This window comes from Cinclus cinclus, chromosome 1, assembly GCF_963662255.1.
Source record: "Cinclus cinclus chromosome 1, bCinCin1.1, whole genome shotgun sequence".
NCBI classification, from domain to species: Eukaryota; Metazoa; Chordata; class Aves; order Passeriformes; family Cinclidae; genus Cinclus; species Cinclus cinclus.
Window position 1 is genome coordinate 138,729,462 of NC_085046.1, and position 25,938 is coordinate 138,755,399.

Consider the following 25,938-nt stretch of genomic DNA (forward strand, 5'->3'; position numbering starts at 1 on the left):
CATGAGACATTCAGATGCAGAAGCAGTAGCTGAACAGAAAACTCCTTCCTAGACAGCTGAGATGTGGACATCACACATTGTAGAGGTGTCCATTTGATCTCTGCCAAGCTGCAAATATCAAAACTAGACTAATCCCCTTTACTGGCCAGCTCCAGAGCAAACTAAGACCCCGGAGAAGTGCCTTCAGCCCACCTGGAAAGTTCTTGGGAAAGGCGGCTAGGAAAAAAACACTGAGAGGAAGTCAGGGCATAAGCTCATGGGTACCTAAATGAAGGCCTGTTAAAACAAGTTGCTGCTTTTGCAATTTCTCAAGCAGGAAACTTACCACACATGACGTTATAAAGTTCAATGTTTTCAAAAGGAGGCACTTTGGTTTTGTACTTGAAGGTAGGGCCATAACCTATAAAGACAGTCTGAAAAAAAAAAAAAGAAAGAAAGAATTAAAGAAAGAAGAGCATTAAAATTTAGGGGCTTTTCACTTAATATCTACATTCCAGAGACTTTCAATGACCCTCCCAGACATTGCTCATACCTGCATGCTGTTTATCTTGTTGTCATAGCCATGGTCTCCATGAAAGAAACATTTTCCTGTTGGTTTCTTGTAAACATCCATGGCTTTCCTAAATTGAAAAAGTATTAGAAATTTTCCTCAAAGGTGGCTGACCTTATAGTATCCTCTGGGGCAGGAAGGATAAGTTTACAGGGCTATGCATTGTTTATCTTTGATGAGTAGCAGCAGTAGGGACTTGCAGGCTTATACAGCATCCCCAGGGCTTCCTCTACTCCCACTCTAAGAAACAGCTCTCATTATTGATAAAAACCTTAGTGTCTATTATTTTCTCAGATTACATAATCTCCTGCAGACTGGAGCTGTTGGACCACACTCTTCCAATTCTCAAAAGGCCAACAGTGGCTGCTCAGAAAGCACTTTTGTGATGTTACAATGCTGCAAATGTCATACAGTGGTATAAAGTGCTTTCAGCTGTTTACCTTCAGCCCAATAAACTACAATGGGTAGCAGAAAAAAACTGGAAAAATAAAGATTTTCATGAAGACAAATAGCTGGGCTAATAAGTGCTGGACCACAGGAATGCTAATTATCAGCTTGATATTGGGTTTTTTTACAAAATACATGGAAAAATAAGTATTGTGTCATAGGAATTATAATCATCAGCTTATTTCAGAGTACTTCTATGCAGTTTTATAGGGCCATGTGCAGGGAATACCTGCAGAGGACTTCATTATCTTACAAATTAATTTCTTCATCTGCAATAAAGTAATGCTCAAAATTTGATTTTGGCCTTTTAAATTACTAGAGTTAGAACAATTAGGGCTGTAACGACCATTTTCCCTTAACCATCAATTACAGTTACACTAATGAATGGATTACTGGTGAATGAGATCTCTGAAAATTAATAAACAAGGCAAAGAAAGACTGATGTAATTAATAAGAAATTAGTAAATGTAAATCAATCTGGGCAACCCATCCATTCCAGTAAAACTCTTAAAACTAAAGCTTATATAGACCTAAAATTCAGAGTGTGATTCTTTGAAATATACATAACCCCAGCGGGACAGCCTGCCAGCAGCCAGCAGAGTTATGCAAGAAAGTAAATGGGGTTTCTCATTCACTGCTTCTGCAGAATGATCCTTGCATAATTCATGGAAAGATAAGCACAGATGTCAAAAGGCACTTACAACACACTGTGTGTTTGCCTGGCAGCTATATGGGCAAAAAATCCTACCATAATCTAAAGTTTGTACCATGAGCCAAAGGCTGTGTCATCTTCCAAGAAGCACTAAGTCAGATTGATGCAAAAAGACCCCACCATTCTCATACATTCATACTGTAATACACAACATGTGTCAAAGTGTACTCAAATAAAAAGCCGTGCACGATCCATAAGCAAAGGCTACTCCTCTCCCGTTTATATGTGTTATGTGCCAACTGGTTTTTCCTCATTTAATTTTTGGCTAGCTAATAAGCACTGCCCATATTCCATAACCAAAAATTTGGATTCATATAGCTAAGGGCAATCCAAACCAGAGTTTTTGCCTGAGCTACAGCATTCTGGCTTTCTGTGGATTTGTTGTGAAACAAAATACACTGCCAGCACAGTTCTTTGAAGGCTACCCTGTCACATCCTTCTGCATGTTCTCAGATATTCACCCACTCTGGCAATATCTATGTTTTCTTTCCATTCACCTATCAAACTCTTGTTCCCAAACATGCCCTCACCACATAAGCCTGCCTCTTCTTCCCATGTTCCTTGCTCCCCTTTTGGACTAAGCTTGCACGTCTTTAGAAAGATTTATCAGCTTCTACATTTGAGCTACTCAGTCAAAACCACCAAGCTGCTTGAGCATATCAGTCTAGGTTTCTACCTTTTATCCAGTAACTGATTTTCCCATACCTCAAAATATTTTGTGTTCTCAAAACTCCTCTTGCTCACAGGGTAGAAGAGGAGGATGCTAACAGACAGGGCAATCCTAAGCATCCCGTTTCCTCAGAAGACTGAAAATCAGGATGGAAGCAAAAGCAAGGGTTTACCTTGCCACGTGCCATTTGCGATCCACCAGTAAATGGACATCCTCAATTCTTCGGTTGTTAGCATAGTGCAAGCGTTTAGGCAGGTGCTGCTTCAGGTAAGGTTTGAAGTGCTGGTCAGGCTTTCTACACTGAAAAATAAATGGTTACACACAACATGCTGTCAGTTAGCTTAAGATGCACATAAAACCTTTGACTACAGAAATCAAACTGTTAAGGTCATCACTGATGGTGTCTAGAAAACAAAGTGTACACCTAGAGTATGCAGTCCAGTAATTTCTGTTCAGTACTTACATGCAGCCAAGGCCCAGGCAGCCATTCAAAGATATATTTGGAAAGTTTCATTCTTGTGACAGTCTATATGAAACCATCAAACAAAATATCACACATACTTAACTCACAGATGAATAATTTTATTCTAACTGGACCAAAGCTTAAGTTCCAGGAGAAACCTGAATGCTCAAAAATACACCTCATCTGCAGAAATACTTAAAGCCATCTGGTTACAAAACTTTTTTTGTTTGTTTGTTTGTTTTTATTTTAAACACTTTTCTTCCATTAATGGCAAGGTTAGACTTGAAGACTATCAAATGCACTTTTTCAGAGTCTTCAAAATGCTAGTAAAATGTTCACCCTAAAAGATTACTTTCCAATTTGGAAGCTATTTCCAATTCTGAGTCTATTTAATGAATAAATAGACTCAATTCAGGCAGTAAAGGCAGTCCAGAGATTCTGTCTCTGCACTGCCCAAAAAGGTTATAAAAGCTACTAGAGCAAAAAACAGCAGAAAACATGACAAACATTAATCGGTGTTCATGAAGGGCACCACTTAACATTCTTTATTTCTAATAATGGTTGGTTGATTTTCCTGTCTAAAGAGTGAGAAAGGAAAGCTGAATAAGGCCACAAATCAAGAAGTGAACTGTGAAGTATAGACAGATATCTCCCAGTCCTTAATACTTACTGTAAGGTTGGCAACAATCACTTTAGGGTCATCTGTTAAGCAAAGGTAAAAAAAAAAAAGAAAATATTAAAAATTTGCAAAAGAAAACACAAAGTTTACATAAGCATACTTCCTAATACTTCCCTGACCTTTACTAGAAGTGCTTTGTATATATCATAGAGTCACAGAATCATTTGGGTTGGAAAAGATCTTTAAGATCAAGTCAAATCCTTAATCCAGCACTGCCAAGTCTATCACTAAACCATGTCCAAAAGTGACCCATCTTTTAAATACCTCCAGGGATGGTGACTCTATCACTTCCCTGGGTGGCCTGTTCCAATGCTTGACCAACCTTTTCATAGAGAAATTTTTCCTAAGATCCAATCTGAACCTCCCCTGGTGCAACTTTTCGTCTTGCCCTGTCACCTGTTATCTGGCAGAAGAGCCTGACCCTCATCTGGCTACAGTCTAAGGTTGCTGTAGAGAGTGACAAGGTCTCCCCCGAGCTTCCTTTCTCCAGGCTAAACACCCCCAGCTCCCTCAGCTGTTCCTCATCAGACTTGTGCTCCAGACCCTTCCCCAGACCCTTCCCCAGCTCCATTGCCCTTCTCTGGACAAACCCCACACCCCAATGTCCTATTTTGGGTGGGGAGCCCAAACATTTGAGGTGTGGCCTCACCAGTGCCAAATACAGAGAGACAATCACTGCCCTGCTCCTGGCTGGCCAAGCTGTTTCTGTTCCATGCCAGGATGCCATTGGCTTTCTTGGCCACCTGGGCACAGCTGGCTCATGTCCAGTCACTGTCAACCAGCACCCCCAGGTCCTTTTCCAAGGACAGATTTCCAGCCACTTTTCCTCACCCTGCAGGACTGCATGGCGTTGTTGTGACCCAAGTCACAGCTTGGACCCAGCTGCAGGACCCAGCACTCGGCCTTGTTGAACCTCACACCACTGGCCTTGGACCACTGATCCAGCCTGTCCTTCTGCAGAACTCTCCTACCCTCCACCAAGCCCAGCTTGGTGTTGTCTGCAAACTGATTCAGGGTATCCTTGATCTTCTCATTCACATCATCAATAAGGATATTAAACAGAACTGACCCTCATACTGAGCCCTGAGGAACACTCTGGGCCCAGTCATCCAGACAATATTTTACCCACTGAAAGAGGCACCTGTACAAGCTGCAGGCTTCCAGTTTCTCCAAGAGAATGATGTAGGAGACACTATCAAAAACTTTACAAAAGCCCACATAAACATTATCCACAGAAGCAGGTCGCCCTATCATACAAGATCATGTTGGTCAAGCAGGACCTGACTTTCCTAAACCCATGCTGATGCCCTGGCTGTCCTGTATATGCCCTGTGATGGCTTGGTGACATATAGTTGTTTAGGTAGTGTTTTCACTGTTTTATAATCTGGGCCTTAGTTTAATGGAAACACATAATTTCTGCAAACACATACTTTCAAGACTTTTGGCTGTTTTACTTTAAAATAAAAAATGATCCCCAAACACAATGACTTCCCTTGAAAAATTTTGAAAGCACACTTGAATGCAGCAATGCACTCTGTTAGAAGGAGCAAGATAAATATGTAGCATTTTTTGGTCACTTTTAACATTTGACTGATTTCACAGGCTACCATGGAGTAAGTAAAAAACCACAGTAAAATATCCTGGATTGGTCTTCAGGCTACTAAAAGGACATGCTAGATGTAGAAAGGCCAAACCCTGTAACAGGCCATACTATGTTCTTCTGGGGAGTGGGGGAAACATTTTTCATTTATGAGAGGAAGAATAGACTAAAAGAACAGTTTGAGAAGTGAAAAATCTCCTGTTCAAATACTATTTTAGTTGCTTAAGGCACCATCGTGTTGAGCTTAAAATGGGCTCTGTTGCATCTCAAAAAAAAGCTGCCGGCTTTTGCATGGCAAAGGGGTGTTTGCACTATTGAGACGGTATTGTGGAACAATAAAGAATAAAAAATTTGGTAATTTGCCATTTAAGGAGGTACGTGCCAGTTCTAAAGGTAAGAAACAGCTTTGTTCTACGTTCAAACTGCTGATTTATAAGCAATTGCAAATAAACTAGGAAGCTGCAGACAGAGGACAAAAGAAGAAAATGTTATTTTGGGAAAACCAGTGGTATGACTCAGAGGTCAGACAGACAGACTGATCTTTTTGAAACATATTCCCATTCATTCTCCAAGGAAAACTTTTTTTTCTCAGCAATTTGGGAAAACAACGATTGAAAGATCTTTTAAAAAAAGCTTCTCAGAACTGAAATTTATTCACAGTAGACTGTAGGAATTCAGTCTCATGCTAGTCTACAAAATTTGAACAACATGCACTATTTTCAACAAATCTTTACACACTTATCATATAATCCTTGAGCATAAACACCCAGGTAAAAACATTTATAGTAAAATAAATGCATACACAAATCAGTATTAAGGATGTTTTACCACATTCTTATGATTTTTGCTATTATTCTGGAAGTATTTAATCTTCAAAAATGGATCTTTCCTTGAAACTTGTCCTCACCCAGAGCATATCTGAAGATTTGTGATGGAACACTTGGCTATCCCAGCTTTCTGATCTTCCCCTGTATCAAAAGTTGTCACTCTTGGAAGCATATGGTGCAAAAACCACAGATACTTATGGTTTATGAGTTACACAGTTTGCATAGTAGCTTAACTTCTGGCAAAGCCTCATATGCTGAGCCAGAGCAGTCAGGGTGCTGGCACAAGCCCTGGCACAAGGGCATATGGTCTGAAATGCTTGAGATTACAGAGTTAGTTTCATCAGAGAACTCTTGCCTGAGCCCTGAGAGCTATTGTCAAAGAACAGTTAATTTCAAACACTAAATCAGGGCAAACTTCTAAAAGCATGGTTCAAAATAGCAACAAGTTTTACTGACAACATTGGCCCTGAATGCATGTTCTAATCTTCCTTATATCCTTCAACATCTCCAGTCTGTTGCTGTTTAGCAACCCATATGACTTCTCATCTATGCCAAAAGTATGATAAAACTACTGAATTAAAAATTACAAGTTACTTGTTTCTTATTAGCTCATAAAATATACCAGATGCTTTTTTTTTTAATATCCAAGCTGTGCAGTGCTGAGATCGCCCAAATATATTTTTTGTTGACAGAGGAGAAATGTGCATGAATAAACTCACAATGACACGTAAACTGGCATGTGAAACTGGCTTGGAGTTCTTATTTCCCCTTGATATCAAAGAGTGGCATTTAACCCAGAACACTGAAACCCTCCCCTTGACAGTTCTACCATGGTGGGTTCTGTGAAGGACAGACTGGAAGGGGAGCAAGCAGCTGTCTTCAGTGGCATTCCCTCTGAAATTCCTGCCAACACCCTGCAAATTTACGCTCTTTGGATGGTATCATTTCAAGGAAGGAATAGAGTCTAGTTCTCAGTATAAAAAGGGTACAATTAAATTAACTTACACTTTAGGTTATTGCTAGACCTAGGGCGAATTCGCCCTAAAGATCCAGGAAGCAAAATTATATCATCCACATTAGTCAGATAGTTGCTTAAAAATTCAGTTCTTTCACAAGTTGTGTCTTCCATCCCTGCAGAAAGAAAATGCAAAATTAATCCACCCTGGACACATTTTCCAGAACAGCAAAAAAAGGAGACCCCAAACACTCTATGTATTATTTTCTTTTGGATGACTAATCTTGTTCTTACAGCCATCCAATTCCAACATAATACACTGGTAGGACTCAAACTAGGAGTGCCTATGTGAGAGAAACATCAGTCTCAGCATCATAGGAACAGTCACCACATACATGATGTGTGCACTGACTCAACTCCAAACTCATGGAAAAATCCAAGTCTGTTTCTAGTTTAATGTACTACTTTGGGGATTATTTCTTTTTAAACAAATGATTTTAAGAGGAATAGAACACAAAAAGGTATTGTCTCTTGGTGGTCTGTTCTAAGGCAGTCGCAGATAAACAATTTTCTCTTGCAGATATTTGTGGTGGGGAGGAATGTACTGCCAGTCACAGATTTTCAACACAAAACTGCCACCCCTGGAAATCCTTCCTGAGCCTTACCTTTCTCTACCCACAGCCAGAAATGAGGCATATGCCATTTTATTGCTGATATAGCAGTTCATGGGAAACTGTCAGGAATAAAAATCTAAAAAGAAGAGGGCCTTTTTTGGTATCACTAAAGAAGTTATGCAAACCCAGGTTTTCCTTAAATAAAACTTTCCTTCTCTTTTTATCTTTGCTAATATTTACTATTTCCTATATTGCAAAGTTTATTCTAATGTTTGAAGGAACAAGACCAACCAAATAATGTCTGTGCTTTTAGGTGACTACATCTGACCATGAAATATCTTTTTACCTCCTTCCTCCATTATTATTATGACTTTTCCAACTAAGCAGGGTACAGTCTTATATTCTGTAGATATGAGTCTGATAGGATAACTTGTAACTTCCACTAATTGCCATAGAAATGCCTCAATCTAAAGTCTTATTCTTATGTAGAGGAAAGCAAGACTATTAAAATTTTCATTCAATAAAAACTGATAAAATGATTACTCTAGGTAAATTATAGCCCTCCAATACATGCAAGAAGCACTACACCTGGATGTGATATCAGAAACACCAAGATTTGAAAAGCTCTGAGTAAAGAAGTAAATATCCAGATCACTGTTAAGAAAGTGTCCCTCCATGACAGTTAACAGGTGAGCTGAATTGACAGTGCACACCAACTGACTTGTTTTGTGAGAGTTCAACTTCCAGAAAAAAAGATCAGCACAAAAATATCTTAAATGGAACTTTGATTTAGGTTACCTATTGTATTTACACCTACATTACTTAAGCACTTATATTCTGACAAATATTATAGTTTAAAATTTACCATGATCACCAACAAATATAACATTGACACAACGATGTAGTTTCAACTGTTTCAGTCCATCCATTAGCTGTCCTACTGTCTTGTCAATCTCTCTCAGGGGATTCACCATCATCTGTATAAATATTCAGAAGGATAAAAAAGTTAATTCTGTCATTGCAATGTTCCTGCTCCTACAAAAGGGGATCCTTTGGCAAAACTCTAATGGGAAAATCATCCAGGTCAAGAGGCAAAGCCTTGGCTGAGCTGTTACTCCTAAGATTATTGTACCATTTCCTTTTGTATATCCACACCATGATTTTATTGTGAGAAAGCCCTGCTGAGATGCTGACACAAGACAGCAAAGGGTCTTTATGGCTGATCCTAGAGCCCCCATGAACATGGGTATAGTTGGCAAAACAATGTGTAGATAGCAGAAAAACACATGTGATTTTTGGGTTCAGTTCTTTTCTTATAGATAGAAAGCAGTGCCTTTAAAAGAAAACAGTATTTTATGTGAATGGTTTAGTCAAACAATGAACATGAAATGAAGCTTTAGACTTAGGATTCACATACCAAGTCACTTAAAGAAATTCACTTCAAAGGACATCTGATATCAGGATGACAACATGCACGTCACTTGAGTAGCACATGGGGCTCAGAGTGAGCTTCAGCTTCAGAGCCAAGAGTTTCCAACAGCTCAAATGACAGTTCTGGCAAAACTGTCAGCAGGCCCCAGAGGACACAGATACTATACTGTGATTTCTTCATTTAAGTTCCTTTTTCATTAAAAAACCCCAGACCAAAACAACAAATAAAACAAGCCAAGAACCCCCCACAAAACAAAAACGAAGAAAGACACAGGACTATGTTTTCAGCCTTAAGAAAATGAAACCTTTTTTACCAGAAGGCACAGAGAGGGGAAAAGTAAGATTTTAGGCAGAGGACTCATCTTGTTTTGATTTTGAGAAGAAAGCATTTGTTGTCACTATAGGGCAACTCCTTCCTCACTTGTCTGTTTGATTTGGCTGGTTCAAGTATTGACAATAAAAAGTCCTCCCAATGACAAACAGAATGATAAATTCTGGATGAAAAAAAAACTAGATTTCAGCAGAATTTTCTAAAACAAACACCATGTTAGTGTGACCCAGAAAGAGATGGCTCAGAAACTCTCCCTCTGCCTGAGTCATTAAGGGGTAGATGTTAAATGAGTCTGCTAGGTTATGGGACAGGAAATGTCAGCTCCCTTTGTGGCACTATAAATACACAGAGAAGGGACTTACAGGAGAAGGAATCATGGTGGGGAACAGGACAAACAATTTCTGCAACATATGGAAGTGGTACAGACAAAGGGTGAATTTTTGAAATCTTTTAATTCAGGAAAGCCTAAGCAGTCACTTAAGTTAAAGCTTTGAAACCTTCAAGTTCAGAAAAAAAGAAAATTCTCTGTTTCAGCATTCTTTCACTCTCCAAGAAGAGTTTCTTCTACAAATGGGAATTCCATTTTTTATGGCAGTCTATTTATATTGTGTCAGTCATATAAGGAAATACAACTTTAACTCGGAATCCAAACAGTATTCAAGGAAGCTGGAAATCCAGACAAATTTCCCTTTAATGTTTACCTTTGTCAGCAAGTTTGAGTCTTCCTTTAAACAATAATAATGATGATAAAAAGACAGAGAAACAACAATTCAAGGATTTCAAGTGATAGTTCTGTTTAGCTACCCTCTTCAGCAATCTGACCTCCTCTTACAGCTCCTTCCAGATGTAACTTTCAAAGATTTATTGGCAAACAAATAAAGCTGTGGAGTAAACCTTTCTTCACCTAATATCAAGATTTTGGAAAACTGTACAGAACCATATCTTTCAAGATACATGGATCTCTTGGATGGTGCTAAAATAGAGTTTTGTAGCACTGTGAAAGTGCTGAGTGTGGGATCTGAAACATACAAAAACCAGCTGGATTCTCTCACAAGTTTTCCCACAGAAGTGTGATTAGAAGGAATGAAGAAAAAAAGAATCTTACTTTTAAACTTTTTAAAAATAACTGGTTGGGTCCATCCTGCACTGCATTTCATTGCTGTCAAACAGCATCAAAAGATTAACTTGCAGATATGATGGCAACTATTACATAATAGTAAGGTTTTTTTTCTGAAATAATGGTGTCAAATTTTCACAGTTGACTTATCAGAAAAAGTTATTTAGGAGTAAGGTTGGATGACCTTTTCATTCAGAGAAAGGCAAAAAAAAGGGTAACATACGTTCACATCCCTAGGAATGTTGTTTCTACTCTATTTAATGTCAGAAGGGTATAGCTTGGAATGGCTAATTAGTGAGAAATAGCAATATCATCCATAGTAGCTATAAGTTCCTCTCTCAGGTAAACCTTAAAATGTTAAAAAGTTCTCAGGAAAATTCCTAGGCTTCTATACGTGATTTTTTTTTTTTTGCATGACCCTGTCTGCCATGTTTTTACACTTAAAACGTGTCTCAAAAGAACTTTTTAAAGTTGAATTGTGCAACAAGTCAAAAAACACCCCCCAAAAAAATCTCTTGAAAAGAATGTTTATAGCCTCTTGTAGGATACTGTGAAATGTAAAGGCTTTTGTTTCTAGCTTAAAGGAGAAATATGTAGACTGTTAGTGCCAGGTGGTTAAAGACAGTACACTAAGAATACTCTTTTCATCCACTTGCACTTTTTCCTAATAAAGTAATTTCTATTTGATGTTTTCCTTGTGAAAACAGACTTATGCACCACCTTTTGCAAATAGACCATTCAGAAATCCTTCAATAAAATTCCTTACCCTCGAAAGTCACAAAATTACTTGAAAATGTGTATTTTTAAAACAAATGTTCTTTCCCCTTTAGAGTTTACTAGTCACATTTTCAGGACATTTCTACAACCATGATGACTAGGCATAAAACCTCAAATAATCACTATGCTCCCATGAGGTGGGAGTTACAGAAGCTACAACATATTGCAGAACTTGCAATAGTTCAGAAGAGTTAGCAGCAGTAGATTTTTCTGACTTGCCTCCAGCTGATAGCTGAATTTTAAAAAATAAAGAGATTATAAAGATAACTTTCCCTAATGCAAACAGTCTGAAACAAGAAAAACACAGCTCCCGGAAGGCTTAGTCTGGGTTTGGCTGCTCTCCTTTGGGTCCTTCAGTACATTTATATTTTGGCTGCAAAATCCCAACCTGAAGCATGGAATGAACTCCCAAGTTGAAAAAAAATAAAGCGTAGTGCCTAAAAAGTGGCACTTCCATCATAAATTTTTGGAACTTACTTTCTTCCGACGAGTTTCCGTAGAATATTGATCCACTCTATGTACTTTTCTTCTTTTCTTTGGAGCTGCAACTGGTCTTTCCTGTCTCCTCTTAGGAGGAAGCTTTCTCTTAGGTCTCTTAGGCGGAGTAAGAGGGGAGCCATAACTACTCTCCTGTACTGGCAGGGAGAGATGTCTGGACTCAGAAAAAAAGCCTGTCTCAACTCACATCAGATAATAAAGCTACCTGTGTCACATAATCCTGAAGCATAAATGCCACAGACTTATCAAATATTTAGGCTTTTGGACAATTTAGGTTCTACCCCTTTTTAAGGAGGAATTCACCAAATCATACTGAAAGCAGAACAGCAGTTACAAGAGCAGCCCACATAAAAGCAAATTAAACTGGTGTTTTGAAAGACTGGTGGGGCTTCTGTGTATGAAAATACAATTATATAGGGGGTATTCATTATGAAATAATAATCCATTAATATTATCGAGATTTAAGTTCATTTCAATTACAGCAAAATTCATTGCACACAACTTAATGAGTGTCCAGGGTAGAGTACTGGTGGAAATGGAACATTTCACTTGAATGACAGTTCAGGTATGAGTATTAAAGGCTGTCCAGTCTCAATGACTTCTGCAAGGTTTTCCACACCAAAGTTTTGGCTAAATTAGTGACATCAAGTACCCTCATCCATAGCAGTAGCAGGTACCACTACTGTGTGCCAGACCCTGCACCTCACTGAAATCACCAGAACCTGATTTGCCACTGTCTGGGGTCTGCAGATCAGAGCTATGCAGGTAAGACTCAGTTAACACAGACCTCATATCCTTCAAATTGGCTGGGTGGGGCACACCGGTGGCAGTGCATGAGAAATCTGTGCCTTATTACCAGCTTTATGGGCATTTTGAGAATTTAATTTCCCAGCAGTTTCAGTGTGGCATCACAATGGGTAAATGTCATTGTTTCTAAATGCACAATTACCTAGGATACACTTATGGAAGGAAAAAAAAGAAGCACACAAGGAAGGAAACCCCAAGATCTAGCTAGAGTAAATTAGTATCCTATTAATCAACTTGCTCATAATTTTGAGCTGTCCCACTCTCGCTGACTGTAACACAACTTGCAGGCTCTTGGCGCTGCTCGAGATGGTGTGAGAAGAGCTGACAGGTGACACCTACCAGGAGATAAACCACAGTCTGCAATGGAGCACGCTGAGTGGGCTGAGGGAGAGTTGGGGATTTATGATGCTATGTAAGTTCTATGTACTTAGGCAGCTTCTCCCAGTTGTTGAGTTACAGAGCTCCATAAACAGGGAAGGGGAAGAAGGGGATATTACCATCTGCCATGCTGTTTCATTGCTTCCAACGCAAGCAGCTGGAAAGGAGATTCTAGTCCAGTCTCATTCGTCTCTCTCCAGAAAGGCATTTTAATAAAGCAGCACCAGAGTTTTCTGTTTTTAAAACGCTTCAAGCTTTGTGCAGTCCTGATGAGAGGAGCGGCAGGGAAAGGAAGGATTCTCATTTTACTGTCTCTGAATCGGCTCAGACAGAGCTCCACAATGCCAGAAACACACGAGCACGGGAGGCCCAGGTCTCAACACTGAAGTGACTGTCTCAAGACAGCATGTTAGAGGAGCAGCAGAAATGGCTTAGCACTGCCAGATTTCAATGTATTTTAGAGCTCTTATGGTAGTATATTTCTAGAATATTTTATATTTTTAAAAAAGTTAGCTAGGAAAAATAAAAAGCCAAGTTCTTATTAACCAGCCAATTCTTAGTCTTGCTTGAGAAGAGTCAGAACAGAGTTATGGAGAAGGGAACTGAATCCCTCCCCACTTACAGAAGGAAACTGTAACATCACAAGGGTAACTAGCCAGCCAAAGCTTTGCTTCTTGACCTGGATGGACCAACCTACCAGAGTTCAACTGCAGAAGCACAGAGGGAAAGAAAAAAATAAGGCAGAAGTAAATCAAAAGCAAGCACATATTTTATAACTCCCATAACTGCTCCTGGAAACATAACAGAACCCACTTAGATACCTCCTAAAATGTTTTTAAAGAAAAAAACCCCATGAAACAACCCCACCTCTAATAAAAGAAAAAAAACAACCAACCAAAACAAAACAAAAAGCCCCACCAAACCCCAAAATGTAGACAACCAACTCATTTACACTGAAATGCATGTTAGTGGGTATGCAAAGTTACACTTGTGGAAACTAGCTATAATATAAATTCCATTTATATAAAAAACACTCACAATTCACCAATAAATTTTAAGTGTATCTAAGTCCCTTTGCTTCTTGCTTTAAGACACTCTGCACATAAGCAGTTGTGCATGTCCTGGGGAGATCTCAGAGCCATCTGGATGCCATTAGACCTCTAAGATTATGCATTTAAAATAAATTTAGGATATTATTTGGCATAATTAGCTCAAATAAAAATTCTCTTTATTCTAATGAAGATTTGGAGGATTTCAAGGTAAAAAACTATTCCTCAAACTACTAACCTCAGTAAGAAAAATCAGCATGAAATATTCACTCTTCAAATGAAGTAAGAAACCCATTATAAATACAACACAGAGCTGTTACAAGTCTGTTTTCAAACTTTATTACTTGGTTAATCTGCCTTTGCATGACACAAAATGGTCAGTAACACTCCAAATGTCTAACTGCTGCCAGCTGTATACAAGAAAAAATTGATTTCACAGGGAAGTCATGCTCTTGGTATCAAGGGATTAGCTAAAAGGGATCCTTCTGAGGACTTTCTTCCAAATGATGTAAATTTCATAGCTCCTAAAAATTATACTGGAGCCAGTGTCAAGAGAAACAATATAAAATACTTCCTCTAGCTTTTCTATCCCGAAACCTGGCCCCTAGCAAACTTCAGCATCTGTGTACTTACACAGCTGTATTAGTTTACTTAAATTTCCATTCACAAAGTTTGGTCCACTGTTTGAACTGCAAACCCATACATGCTCTTCTGCTAAGCATCTGTTCTTAATTTGCTGAAAATTGCTTTCATGGTCTTCTTGTGTTTAATACAAATAACACAAAACTATCTATTTGCAAAATTCTCATAAGCTATTAATTCACACATATTAAGAGCTGAAGATTTGCCTTGCAATTAGAGATCAACCTTCAGATAACCATCCACAAGAACCCCCATAAAGGAAGAGCCTCAGGGGGCTTTTTGCTTTTACAATGACTTTTCCTACTATGAACTTTGCTGCGCTTCACTTTTTAGACTCTTATAATTAACCTGAAACTAGATTGCCTCATTGGATATTAAGCAGATTTGTAAAACACCACCATTTAAAGAACATTTTCAATGTCATCCTCTTAATATTCCCCTTTTAAGTCCATGGAAAAAGCACCACAATTCTGTTCAGAAGGAAGTGGCCATATCCAGATAAACAAAATCAGAGTTTTCAATCACAAGGCACTTATAGCAATTGTAACATTTCATTAAGAGGAACTGTAAAGCATTATTAAGAAATACATCATTAAATCAGAGAGCTCTCATTATCAATCCCTTGCCTGACTGAATCAGACACAACTCCTGTTCTGAGCCAAATGATAACATGGACACATATCCATGTCTCTCAATTTAGCAAGTGTTGGCAGATCTTAACACCTGCTTAACCAGAAAAAGGACTGCTTCTCTCCATCCAACATGGTGCTTCAGTGCTGATTTGGAATAATTCCTCACAATCACTGCTCTAACACCATGGCTCAAACTGCTCCAACAGGACTGCTACCCACAGCAACTTCATAACCACTGCAAACTGTTTAAACAGCCCAAATACCTCAACCATACTAAAAAATATTAATGCTGCTTCTCTTTGCTCTCTTCTCCTATCAAGAACAGCCACCAGATGTTAAGCAAACTAATAAGAAACTACTTCTGGGTACCTGGCTGTTCAAGGAGACTGGCATTGCCTTCCAGAGGGTAGGCATCTGATACACTTCTCACTTTTTGAAGACTGCAAACATTTGTTTACCCTTTGAAAATCTTATGTAAAACCTCTTATAGTCTTATGATAGGAATCTGCAGGCATGCATTTGCACTGAAACTAGAGGACCTTAGCAAGCTGCCAGGCATCATTGGAAATGCCACATCCCAGCCACTCAATGCAGGATATTTGGGTACAGCATTTACTTTCTCTTCCCACATATCCAAGACAAGTGCATTATCTTTAAGTTCTTGTCACCTGGACAGTGTTTTCAGGGGAAACAATACCCATCAGTCCCAGCCAGCTACACAAAGTCAAACAAAGGGTTAAACTGCTGCAGCAGGTTGCACATAATTTTTCATTAAAATGCCTTATGGTGCTTTAAAACTTTTTCCAAACTCAACAGTATGGTCCTGAGGGAACCATATTGGAAAAGCTTTCTGAACCCCTGTAGGGCCTATATGAAACTGGAACTAGCAGCTTTTTACATTTCCTGACAGACTGGAATTATTACTTTGGCTACTGCCAGCTGACAGCTTTAAAGAAAGCTTTTTTCTCTTCTGCATTTTATCTCAATATTTTCTGCATTATATTTTAATTACTTTATGGAAGGATAAACTGTTACAGGAAAGCTGAATTATGCTGTTGCACACAAATATACTACTGTCTTTGCCATAAATAAAATAAATCTTTCCATTTCCATTTATCTTATCACACAGAGAAACAGCCTCCTGAAAGGCAAGGGCAGCTCCTTCTCCCAGAAGTTAATTTTACATGATAAATCCTTCAGAAGATAACTTTGTTTTCTCTGGCAGAGGGGAATCATAATGCAGAAACAGGTGAAAACAAAGTTGTTAAAAAAAAAAAAAATCTGTGCTAACCTCTGAGTTGAAAGGACCATATCTGTGGCCAGCAGCATCTGGTTGCTCAGAGTAGAAAGCATAAACATAAGGCCTGAAAAAAAGAAAGGTCTTGTTCAGGTTAACTTTCTTTAGGTAACACTACAAAAACACAGGCTAGCCAGGTAAGTCAAATTGAGTCAGCTTTCCAATGCGACTTAGCTCTATGGAAAAAGAACTGTTTCTCAGTCATAGAATCCTGCAATTATTTAGCAGCTCTTTGTTTCCATGGTATGATTTAGTTGTTTGGCAGCTTTATTAAACCCAAGAACACATGCAAGGAGGCACATGGGGTACCATGTGAGGACACATGCTCATTCTAAATCTTGTAGGAGAAATCACAACAGTCGCTCATCTGAGCCTTACAGTAGCATGTGGCAACTTGTGTATTAAAACCCACTCATAATTAAAATCTTAACTTTTTCCTAGAGCTCTGTGTCCAGCTCTACAACTGCCATTGCCTGTAAGGTTGTTAAACCATATTAGGCTCAGTAGGATAAGACAAATCCAAGTTAATCCATGTAACTACATGCTTTTTGATAAGAAATAAATTCATACCATACATTTATTTGGAAGAATCAAACTGCTGATGGTTAAAAGCTGATGCGAAAAAAAAAAAAAAAAACAAAAAAAAACCCAAACCAACCAACCAAACAAAACATCTGCAAATCCAAAAGAACTCACAATAAAAGCAAAACCAAACAAATCCTTAAATCTGTGATAGCTTGTAACAGACAAAAATAAATTTCAGAATTAAATTTTTTCTTGCCCTTCCAGCTACTTATAAAGACAAGACAAACTAGCAGTTATCTGACAGAAGATGACAACAACTGAATTACCTTTCATTGTCTGGAAGGGTTAACCACTGAAGTATTGTTAATATTCTGCGCTCATGGGGGATGACACTGGACCACAAAATACAAAGATATACCTTGTTACCACAGAATACAAAAAACATCAACAAATGCTTGCTATGAACTGAATTTAATATGAATAATGTATCATAATAGCATAATTTGCTTTTAGGATGCTGTATCTTCTTTGTTGCTTAATACTGATTCTTAATTTGCAAGCAGTATCACATCAGACCTTCTGAACGTCTACATACCCCAAAGGAAAGATGATTAAAAGTTTCCAAATGCAGTCAGAGCTCAAAGCAGTAAATCTACCTCTTCTAAGCAGGAGTGAATAAAAGATCCATTCTGGTGGCTTTAACCCAGATAGCTGGTATGGGTAAAATCCACTATATTGCTCACATCAGAACATCCTGCTCTGGTAGCATTCCTATTTTCTGTTTCCAGACACTGGAAAAATTTACATTGCTTTAACAGTAGCAGCTGAGACCTAGGCTGGTATGAACCAGAACGGGGCCATCTGAAACACCAGGGCAGCAGCACAGGGACTTGAACTCTGAGAGCTTCTCTCTCTGCAGAACAGACCCATCTTACTTCACTGTTTGTACAGCAATTGCCATTCTCACTTGGCTGCTGAAGCCAAGTTTATGCTATGAGAATGACTAACCTTAGAAACAGCTGTTAAAGTTCCAAATATCTCATCTTAGGAAAGCTCTGCAGGTCAATGACCACACAGTCATTTAAATACAATAGCCCAGTCAGTCCAGAATCCATTAGATCAACAGCAGAATCCCAAGGCAGGAATCAGACACCATCATCAGTCATCATAATGAACTGAATGCAGCACTCTTTGGAAACCTCTGAGAAAGAAATAGAGATGGCAGGAGCCATTTGGAAATGCCTTAGTTTTTAATGTCTTGTAGACAAACAGTAGTTCTCAATCTCCAACTGCATGAAGAATTTTGGGTTGTAAAAAACCCAGAAAAATTAGAATTTATACTAAAATTTGCAAATAAGACAACATTTTAAACTGGAATAATAATTATGGGTACTGTCCAATTTTTCTATATTTATTATTTGTGCAATATGTAAAAAAGAAAATCCATTATTTCAATTAACTAATTTCTGACTAAAATCTTTTGAAAATGCTGTTTTCCTGAGTCTGCCTGAAAATTCTCCTGGAAATAGTCTGTGTACTGAATGAAATAATGCAGTTTTATAAATATTTCAATCATACATAAATTGGCTGCCTCACTCCTTTACTAACGCCATTCATACAATCCGTCCTTGGCTACCTTTTTCACATTCTATATCCACAAGCATGCATTGGCCAGGATGTAGATTATGTAGCTATAGAACTTAGGAATCACATTCATTTCTTTGGTTTGTAGGGCACCAGAGTGGAGCTCTGTCAGATTTCATCTTGCAAGCCTAAACCTATCATCAGCTTGTGGTTTGTTTTATTATTCCCTCCATGTGCTTTATGATATTTAGAAGAGTAAGATGTAGTATTTCTAGAGGAATAAAAAAATAGTCAAATCCCTTTATTACTTCAGCCTTATAGCTTAAACATTTTCTTTGTTCCTACAGTCCTGCCAGAAGCTGTAATAGAAAGACAGATCTACATGAACTCCTCAAAAATTGTCAAAATTCATTCATTTTTGGTTGTAAAGATATATTTTGGTGGGGACAAGGGAAAATAAGTGGAATCATTAAGCAAGAGAACAAACAGCAAAGATCCTCAAGGCTGTCTCTTAGGAAAGGGAAATTGGACATCTTGCTCAAAGGACAGACTGTATTGTAAAATGAATTAATCAGACCTTTGAGTCAATTAGACTGGTGATGTCAACCAACATAAGAGGAAAATAAGAGTCTTCCACACTCAGAAGACTAAGAAACATTGCTAGCAAAAAATATACTTGGGAATGAAAGACAGTAATTTTTCACATAGTCACACATCTTTTCTTTAGACAACTGTTAAAAGTCAGTAAATGAATCTAAAACAGCAAACTGCAGCATCAGCTTTAGTTACCAGAAATGTTGCACAAATGAAATAATAGAGGGTTACAGGTAGAGTCTACTACCTATCAAATGCTTAGAGAAAGTAAAACAACTTAATAAACACTTAGATTGAATTAATTCTTAACTATTAGTTTGAAATCTCCAGGAAACAGAAGGTACTTACATAGACCAGAAGAACGTGCCAGCTTTCACCCCTTGCTTGGCTGCAGTAATCCAAATCTAATGAGGAAAATACAAGAGGATTAGAATGTGTTCAGATCTCTAATGACTCTCCAAAATAAAATGTTTTCAAGGCACATTCTTCTACCCAGAGCCTAGAAGTGAAAATTGCAGTTTTCAGCCTTGGCCCGAATTTGAAAACCAAGAGTGACAAACCTATGCAAAGTCTGTAGCAGTGAGTCAGCTGCTGTGCTGTAGACTTTCACCCCTAAATCTCTGTTTCATGACCAGGAATTCCTCTGGTATTTAATTTAATTTTCAAAACCCAGCCACTATACATCTGACCATTTAGCTTCAGGTTTTGAAGGATACTCAGTTAGAAAGGAACGTGTACCTTAACACTAATCAGTATCTGCATAAATGTCCCTCTTCCCAGTATCCTACAATCAGTAGCCATCAACAGAAAATGTGTTAGAAGAGAGCACACAAAAAAGGCCACAGAGGGTGATGAGGTGTTAAGCCTGCAGGGAGGGACACATTCCTTCACAGATGTTTAAGAACTTCTTGAACTCACCCGATGGGGTGATTGATAGAAATGATGGAAAAATCTCCATGAAATTTTCAAACCCATTTTTCAATCCTTCAAGTCCCTTGTACTTTTTTAGCTATAAATCAGTTTGCAGCAGAAAGTTCTGCAATGTAGTCACACACTCCATAAATGTTTTTTTAATTTTGCTTGATTTAAAACCTGCTGGTTTTCAGTGGGATTAGGGTACCGTTCTCATACTTCAGAACAGGTTATTAATACTTTCTCTTCCTTCTTCCATGCAACATTCACTATATTCTCCTCTATTTACTCCTTTTCAAACACGACTTTGTTTGATCTTTCTCTAATGAAAGTTATACCATGCCCCTGGCTATCCTCATCACCCTCTTTCTCTTTTCTATCCTATGACTCTATACAAGGCAGGGGAATGAGAATGTTAGAACATCAGAAAGGTTCACAATCAAGGAAAGCAAACAATGAGTTTGTAGCTCAACAGAATTAAATTTGTCTTGCAAGGAACTATCCAAATTATCTCAAAACTCATTTCAAAAGTGGCAATGGCTTAAAGACCAGCACTGTGTATAGAGCTAGATTATCTTCTAATGGAAGAAGATTTATGCATACTGCAATGTATATACTTCATGAGGAGTTAAGACAAAATGTAGCTCATATAATTGCAGCTTTTTTGTTTACTTTAAATCAACTCTTTGAAAATAAATTCAAAATCCATTTACCTTTCTCAAACAGGCACTTAGAAATTGTCATCTGTACATGCATCATTCAAATGCCATGCCTGATTTATTCATACATCAGTCTTAATAGAAATTGATTTGGCACAGTAATGAAAGATCATTTGCACAATGAGGCTATAGTTAACAGCAATTAGATTTGGATTTTGTAATGTTATTTATGGGAAAATTGGTCATATTTGCCTTTCCATTGGCCTGGACACAACCCTTACCTCTCATATTTTATTCCACCAAATTTGACTGGACTCAGTCCAATTAAATTAAAATAACAGCTATAAAAGGTCGTTTTTTTTCATTTTATTTTAACTTTTTGATAATGTATCCTCTTTTACAGTGAAAACTAAATCCAGAGTAACACTATAGAAATGCTTTACTAAATACATGCAGCAAGGAGCAGAATGGCCATGGGTTTGGAGCCCACTCATTGTTTTCAGGTGCTTCTTCTCAAGAATCTGATTTTGGGCTTGGTTTATACATACTCAAGCTGCCACCAAAAAGGGAATCCCCCAGACATCTCCCACAGCCTCTGCAGCCCCAGCCTTCCACCAGCACCACAAGTTGCATGGTGACAGTGATCAAATGATCACAAGATGACATAGCTGCACAGTAACTGCCAAAAAAAAAATTTGCTTTGAACTTAGATAGGAATTTAAGGGTTGTAAGTTGAATAACAGCAACATTGTTTTCAATAGCTCAGAATACAGATATTTGAGTATCACAGGATACCAGCTCTGATAGGATGGGACAGAAGGATGCGAGTGAGCACAAAAGATGAGGAAGCATGCCTGCAGCCCAGTGACCATGTCACTGAGCCCACACACTGCAGTCAGAAGTACAATTGCAATGCAAGGATGTTTGTTGGTGCCACATAAGTCAGCACAGTCAGGGTACATAACCAGCCTAGACACTGTCTAAATAAGACAGTTATTCATTACATATTCATTAGTGCATCATGGTATTAACAGGTGAAAAAGGGCCCAGACTTAAAGCAATTTACTTTTCCTTTGCATTGCAGATGCATTCATAGAGAAAAGCCCAGTCCTGGCAGATAAAGGAGGTCGAAGACACATGCAGCATGAAATGTGTGCCAGCTCCCTCTGTTGCTATGCTCTGTCTTACTCTGCTTGGAAAACTGTTGTCCTCACAGCAGATTTGAGTTTTTTTTTTTTGGAAAATGTTTGTGTTCCTGCAAATTCTAAATAATTTTGCAGAGAACTTCGGGAAGGTCCAACAAACTAAGTCCAGGGAATTCTGTGTTTGGATTTTACTATCTGCAAACTCTAGTTTGACTTTCTAGTATTTTAGCCCAAACTGTCCAGTCTGCCTGGTTTTCTAAATAAGACCAGCAAATTTCTACCCTCAGCAGCTGAAGATGTCCCATGCTGCTCCTGTCTTAGCACAGCTGAATTCACCTCTGACCCTGTGTATTTTAGGTGATGATTTTAAACATGTGCCAAAAGAGACTCTCCTTCTGGCCAGGCAAGTAAGACACTTGTCATCCTGGCAGATGAATAACTAGATCATTGCCAGCACATTTGTGAGAAAGTGGTTGCCACATTTTTATTCTCGTTGAGCACAGAGTGTGCTTCATGAGCATCACCTGAAAACAGCACTAGCAGCTTTCTGCACTGGGGTAATGCACGTAAGTGGAGATCACTCCCAGCTGTGCAGTCCTAAGAGCAGTAAGTGCAGCCTAAAGGCACCCAGACTGGCTTCAGAAAGGGGAAAAGCTGCACCTGTCAGTATTTCACCTCAGGAATGCAGCCATTTACACTGGCATTAACTGTTTAGATGAATACATGTGTCTGCTGCACTTGAAATAAGATGAATAGCTAAGACAAGGATCTGTTGAAGGCAAAAATCAGCAAATCAAAAGGCCCCTATCTGTCTACAACATCTGAGTGAGTCTGAATGACTTCATCCTGACTTTGGCAGGCAGAGTCTGATTCAACTCAACAAACTTACGACAAACCACTACTGGACCTCTGCTCTCCTTCGTTTTTTAAGGGGAAGGAGGAAAAAAAAAAACAAAAACAAAACAACAAAACCAGCCAGCCCTGTGATTTATTTAAATCAAAACTAAGAAAATTCAACACTATCCACCATGAAGCAGCCAAATCGAGGTAGAAGAATTTCTGTTTGCATTGATCAAGCTCTAAATAAAATACTCTGTGTTTTGCAGTGCTGATGAATCTAGTGGTAGCTGTTTCTACTAGAAATACCCTTTGTTACCCAGGCCCCTTAACGGATAGGCAAAATTAGACAACAGACTGAAGCAACTGATGGGATCAAGTTTATTTAGTACTTTGGCTATAGGATAATAACTCCAGTAGAAATGCTGGGAGCAAGCTCTTACTGCAACCTTATCACCAGTGAACACCTCTCACTGTCATTAAGTTAAACTCATTGTCTTTCAAGGGAGACTACAAGTTGTGCAGGAGATCGAGATAGAAAAAAGATACCAGATGGCCTCTCAACCTTATTCATTCAAACCAGCTGGAATTAAGAAGCAAATAAGGGTTACTGTTCTGCACGGTTAGTACCATTTTGAGTTTATGCATTTTTTTTTATACATCATTACATTGGGTTTAACTGCTTACATGTTAGAATTTTATAGTCAGCTGTTTAACCGTGTCAAATGTCCACTCTTGACTTGCATAGGGGACAAGCCTAATTGTATTGCAAACTATATAAAGTCCGTATTTCCAAATTAATTTGTTTAAGCAGAGAGAAGGGGAATAAATATTTGAAAAATAATAAGAGATCGACCAGTCTGTCTTCATGCCATGTCACAGGAAATCAATAATATCTAACCTTTCCAATACAGAAAGACCTGTTAAATTATGCAATCAGATTCAAACCTAGTACACTGGCATGCATCCCAAGAATAGTATACATGCTTTCCTAGATATTTATGAAACATATTCTGTAAATTGAATTACTTTTATTTTTATATCCTCTGTGTTGAATGACTACAATTCTCCTCCTTTACTTACGGATGAAAGTAGACAAGGCTAAGATTAGGTGTCAATGCCATATGGAAGTCACAGATTCTCCCTTCTTCTGACTGCTAGACACACCTGCAGGTGTGCAAGTGCTTCATGCAGAGTTATTCAAGATAGCTGTGGAATTTTCTTTGAAAACCAGCACAGAAAGTGGGACACCTCCCTAGTTTTAATGTTCTATGAATAAACAATAGCCCATAACTTCAAAAAGGCTGACAAGTGTTTGATGAGTCAGATGGATCAAAGGCTGACACAGCAATGGGAAATCCCTTCTACATCCAGGCAAATGTGGGAAGGAGGAAATCACAGCATTTCCTAGTAAAGAAATGTGTACAAGACCGGTGCAAGCATGTAGAATCAATATCACTCCTGAGCCATTTGCAACTTGTTCTGCCAGCAAGGTAAAATGTGGAGTAACCCCTTCCGCACTTCTACACTTCTAACACGACAAATGTTCTCCCAGACTTGGCAACTAAGCATTGCCTGCTTGCCTGCCCAAACAGATTTTTGGTACAAGAAGACTATTAAATAAATAGAGAGACTCAGAGTCCTGTTGCTTGTTCATGGCTCAGATGGAAGAAAAGAAATATTTATAAAATAGAATTACAGACATCTCTCCTTCTGTTTCCCCTACCAATCAGCAAAGTGATTGCAAGACCTGTTCAGGATGGAAAGGCAGATGACAGGTTTCTGAAGTTCCTTCTGTAATTATTAGACAGACAAAATCAATAACATTCCAATAATGGTTTTATTCTAAGTACTGATATATAAATTTGGATGAATCAGCAATATCAAGATGCAGGGTGGCAATAGCTAATGTCCACAGGCATGCCCTGAAGACTACAAAAACAGCTTTACAACTTGCTGTCTGTTACCTAGGAATGTCATGGCCATATTTAAGGATTTACATCTCAAGATAGTCCTTTTTTTGAGGGTTGTAGTCTTTAAAAGGTTTATACTGGATTTAAAGCTACATACAAGGCACCCTAAACATCCATCAATACTTTTACAATTATGATATTTCTGACGTGAAAGGCATCTTTTGCACCCAAACTCAGGTCCAAGTCAGGTTACCTTGTGAAAGAGGCTCTCTGCCCCCATAAACTGAAGACCAGCAGTTTTATACCTTGTCTCTTCTTATCTTGGAGAGGCTAATGGGTTATTTTCAAAGATCATGAAAGATCAATTGGAAAAAAAACCAAAGTAATGTCTGTAGTGTAAGTTTAAATGCACTACATCAGACCAAGACATGGAAAACTACTGCTTAACAGAAGTGAAAGACAGCAGGGGCCTAAATTTAGTGCCCAAAGTTACTTGGGATGAAAACAAGAGTGTCAGTGTCATGAAAAATGAACAGTAAACTTAGTTTCCCCCATGGGCCCTGATGCTCACCATTTCTGTGAGATGCTGTTGCAGTATGAGGAGTGGTTTTATGGCTGTTTCCTATGAAACACTTCTGTTTTGAAAACAAGGTTGTTTTAAGCTTATATAATAAATACTAAATTAGGAAGTCACATAACCAGCTACAGCACCCTGAAACACTTCCAAGCTACTTTCTCCCCCCTTCTCCCTTTCATAACATTATTAATTTCTCATAATTCCTGGAGTAAAAATATTCAGATACTCATCTGCCAAATCCCACTGATGTCCATGGTAATCTGGCTGTTTTTCAGCAAAAGACTGAGTTATTAGAACAACTTAAGAAAGAAAGAAGGACAGACCACCAAACCCCCCCCCACACACACACACATTTTCATAGAGCCATATACATTAGACCAGTTTCCAGGAACAAGAAAGTATTTCAGAAATTACCAATGTTAAATGACATTCTCTTCTAGGCAGTTTTAACCATAATACAAGGCTGGGAGTGATGCTCAGACACTTTTTCTTCTTTGCACAGAAAAAATACTAATTTCCAAACCTGTGCAAACCATTTCCCACTTTGAAGATTTTGAGTACTTCAGTTTGAGACCCAGGATCTAAAAAGAGCCAGCTGAATATGTGATATGACAGGGTTCCTGGGATAGGCAGACCAGTATCCTTTCCTATCCCCTTATCTTTTAATACCCAGCTACTTTGGGCAATCTATGCCACTGTAATATTTAAAGAAAATC

General features: G+C 38.4%; 1 protein-coding gene across 1 annotated transcript in view; it reads right to left on the minus strand.

The window, feature by feature from the left end:
• The window catches only part of ENPP2 (ectonucleotide pyrophosphatase/phosphodiesterase 2), a 55,794-nt gene that overhangs the window by 13,383 nt on the left and 16,473 nt on the right, over window positions 1-25,938 (minus strand). Inside the window, exons 9-17 of the mRNA XM_062503700.1 lie at window positions 19,528-19,583; window positions 17,328-17,393; window positions 16,471-16,543; window positions 8,383-8,494; window positions 6,954-7,079; window positions 3,513-3,544; window positions 2,552-2,679; window positions 533-620; window positions 326-413 (exon numbers count right to left, since the gene is read on the minus strand). Of these exons, the coding sequence (XP_062359684.1) occupies window positions 326-413; window positions 533-620; window positions 2,552-2,679; window positions 3,513-3,544; window positions 6,954-7,079; window positions 8,383-8,494; window positions 16,471-16,543; window positions 17,328-17,393; window positions 19,528-19,583 (769 nt within the window). The remainder of the gene's footprint in view (window positions 1-325; window positions 414-532; window positions 621-2,551; window positions 2,680-3,512; window positions 3,545-6,953; window positions 7,080-8,382; window positions 8,495-16,470; window positions 16,544-17,327; window positions 17,394-19,527; window positions 19,584-25,938) is intronic.